Source organism: Orycteropus afer, unplaced genomic scaffold (genome assembly GCF_000298275.1).
Source record: "Orycteropus afer afer isolate SDZICR_OR568_19922 unplaced genomic scaffold, OryAfe1.0 scaffold00001, whole genome shotgun sequence".
Classification (NCBI taxonomy): domain Eukaryota; kingdom Metazoa; phylum Chordata; class Mammalia; order Tubulidentata; family Orycteropodidae; genus Orycteropus; species Orycteropus afer.
Window position 1 is genome coordinate 14,185,518 of NW_006921588.1, and position 3,219 is coordinate 14,188,736.

Genomic DNA, 3,219 nt, shown 5'->3' on the forward strand with positions numbered 1-3,219 from the left:
AAAAGCAATTGCTGGACTAAAAAAATACAAAAAGACTTCATCAACTCATTTGTTGTCTCCATGGTTTAATACAGATTTCAAATCTAAACCTTTTCCTTCTACAGAAATCAATGACTGCTAATATATTATTTTCCCTTACCAATTCAAAGCATCATTTCATCGCACATTGTAACACTAATGAAAAAGTAATATAAAATTCATTTATACACTAGCTCTTAAAACAAAAAAAAACAGAAGTTTTTACAAGTTTACACTCATAAATAATGAAAAAGGTAACTATAGAGGTCAACTCAGAAATTAGTTCTCCATTATCTATTAAAGGCAACTCATGAACTATTATCATCTTTTAATTCTTGTACTTTATCACAATTATTGCTTTTTTTGTTCTCTTGATATGCACGAAGTTGTTCCATGAAGCCAGCATTTGGACAAATGGAAGGCCTTGCATTTTTCACCAAAGAAAAAGCACTGGTAAACGAGATTTCTTCTGAATTTATCAGGAAGCCAATTACAATTGCAGCAGCTCTGGAAACTCCTGCATTACAATGAACAAGAACCACTCCATCCTGCAACAAAAATCAAACAAAATCTTCATTATTTATTTCAGAAAGGTTATGAAATCAATTGAGCATACTTTCATTAAAATTTTAAAATAAAACAGAACCAGCAGATCTTCTTAGAAGATTATCAAAATACAATTCACTGTAAGCAATGAATGAAAAATGAGTCAATCAACCAACCAACCTCTCTGTCCCTATACCCTTCCCTCCTAGGACTGAAATGTCTTCTTGGTATGTTTGGAATTCTGAAACCCTATCTTTTATTAAACTAGGTGGCATAGTGCCTAAGGCATTTGACTGCTAACCAGAAGGCTGGAGGTTCAAACCCACCAGCCACTCCTCGCAAGGAAGGTTGGGCAATCTACCTCCATAGTGATACTGCCTCGGAAACCCAAGGAGGGGTCGCTATGAGTTGGATCCGACTCCATGGCAGTGGGTTTGATGTAATAAAGTATACATAAACATCTAGTAACTTAGTAGCCACATGTACATAAATGAAGGAAAAAATCATAAGGACTATTTATGGAAATGTAAATAAAATCATAATCACAAACTAAACAGAAAAACAAAGACATTCCAGGTAACTAGACTGTTTCTAAGGAGCTCTGCTGGCATACTGCCTAAGGCATTTGACTGCTAAGCAGAAGTTTGGTGGTTCAAACCCAGTAGCCACTCTGTGAAAGGAAGATGGGACAATCTACTTCTGTTAAGATTTTAACACCTTGGAAACCCAATGGAGATCGCTATGAATCTAAAAGGTCGGAGGTTGGAACCCACCAGCTGTTGTGTGGGACAAAGATGAGGCAGTCTGCTTATGTAAAGTTTTATAGCCTTAGAAACAACGGCCATGGTTTGGTTTTTGGTTGGGGTCACTGGCTTGGTAATCTATATGTAAAACAATCAGCTAGGAAGAAATGTTCTACTCTTGGCTATATTTTGTTCTGAAGGGAAATTAAACATTTAAAGTTGTAAAATAGTAAAATTATGGCACAAATACCTTGTAACAATATGAAGTGGAAAAGGTAATCAGATCCCAAGATGAAGTCAATAACTGAAAAACGTTTCAGGTAACTTGCAAATGATACTTTACAAGTGAAAAAGGGCACAGTACAAGACCAATGCTGATGGAGGCAATATTGCATTAATAATGAACGTGATAGAGCTGATGGAGCAGTGTTGATACAGCTTGGCCTACCTCAGGCTTTTAAAAAATTAATGATCTAAATGAAATGTAGCAAGTTCTGAGCATACCCCACAGAATTAGGCATTTTAGTTACTTTATTTCTGATTCTTCCCTTGGTACAATACAATGAGGTGGTGGGAATAGGGAGGGGAGGGAAAAAAAAGGTACTGCTGAAAAATCTCAAAGCATAAATTAACAATACTGGTTTATTTTACTTTTGGAAGGCAGTTTTCTCAGATGCATAAACCTGTTATAAAATCTCTTTCCTAGATCTGTTATAAGAAATTTGCAAATGCATCTCTTTTCAAGAAACCAAAATAATTAATAATAAAATTAGTTAATATTTTGAAAAGCCTATCAAAGGAATTTTTTAAAAATAATTTTCTTATAGATATCATTACTCATTTCCAAATTTTAACTATTTCTGTAAAAGGAAAACAAAAGACAAATATTCACTATCCACATGTGGAACTTCTCTTACTTCTCTAACAACAGCTTATTTTTATGAGACTTTTGACTTCTGTTTTATGAGAATAAAATATTTTATGATACTTCTATTTCATGAGAATTTTGTTCTGCATTTCTGTGAAGGCATTCTCTCAGAAATTCAAGTCACTACTTTACTATAGGTAGAGATCTGTTACATTATGGTATTTCCATTTTACAGAGTTCTATAAACAGTACTTTGTTCTCACACTGTTAAGAATAGCTTTCAACTAGAATACAAGCTTCTTGAGGGCAGCAATGTGTATCTCTCACATCTTCTCAGAATAACTAATATGTGTTGACAGATTGATACATTAGCCAAATTCAGGTCTTCTTCCTTAACATAACTTCCCAACAACACCTGGGCATACTATGGTCTGAAAGCCACCTAACAGCCATCCATGAGGAATTTACAGTGGAATGAAAACCAACAATGTTACTAAATAAAGAGTTTAGTTTCTCTAACGCCAGAATCTCTTGAATGAAGCACTGTCTTCACTTACATTTGGGTGCAAGCCCATTATCTTGATGAGCTGGACCACACTGAATAGCACAGCTCAAAACGTTGACTCGTGACTACGCACACCAGTAGGGGGTAATATTAACACCCCCGCTGCCGTGGAGTCGGATCCAACTCACAGCGACCCCCCCCTTGGGTTTCTGAGGCGGTATCACTACGGAAGTAGATCGCCCAATCTTTCTTCCGAATATTAACACAGAAATTACAAAACAGCGGTGAGTAACATTTTTTAAGCAAACTGGAAAAAAATTCTCAAAGACTTAAATTTTTAATTTAATTTTACTTAGTCTCATTTTTTTTAATAAAACTTTTCTTATATTGAGTAAAAACTGGGAAAAACTTACATGTCTCATAATAAGGAATTACCAGAACACAGAAATTTAAGCTGTTACTAAGTATGAAAGGCTACAAAAGACTATAATTTGTATAACACTATTTTTGCCACATATATATATATATATATATATATA

General features: G+C 34.7%; 1 protein-coding gene across 1 annotated transcript in view; it reads right to left on the reverse strand.

Moving 5' to 3' along the window:
• Positions 1-326: 326 nt before the first annotated feature.
• Positions 327-3,219, reverse strand: part of DUSP19 (dual specificity phosphatase 19) — a 32,660-nt gene continuing 29,767 nt past the window's right edge. Inside the window, exon 4 of the mRNA XM_007951059.1 lies at positions 327-566. Coding sequence (XP_007949250.1) covers positions 327-566 — 240 coding nt within the window. The remainder of the gene's footprint in view (positions 567-3,219) is intronic.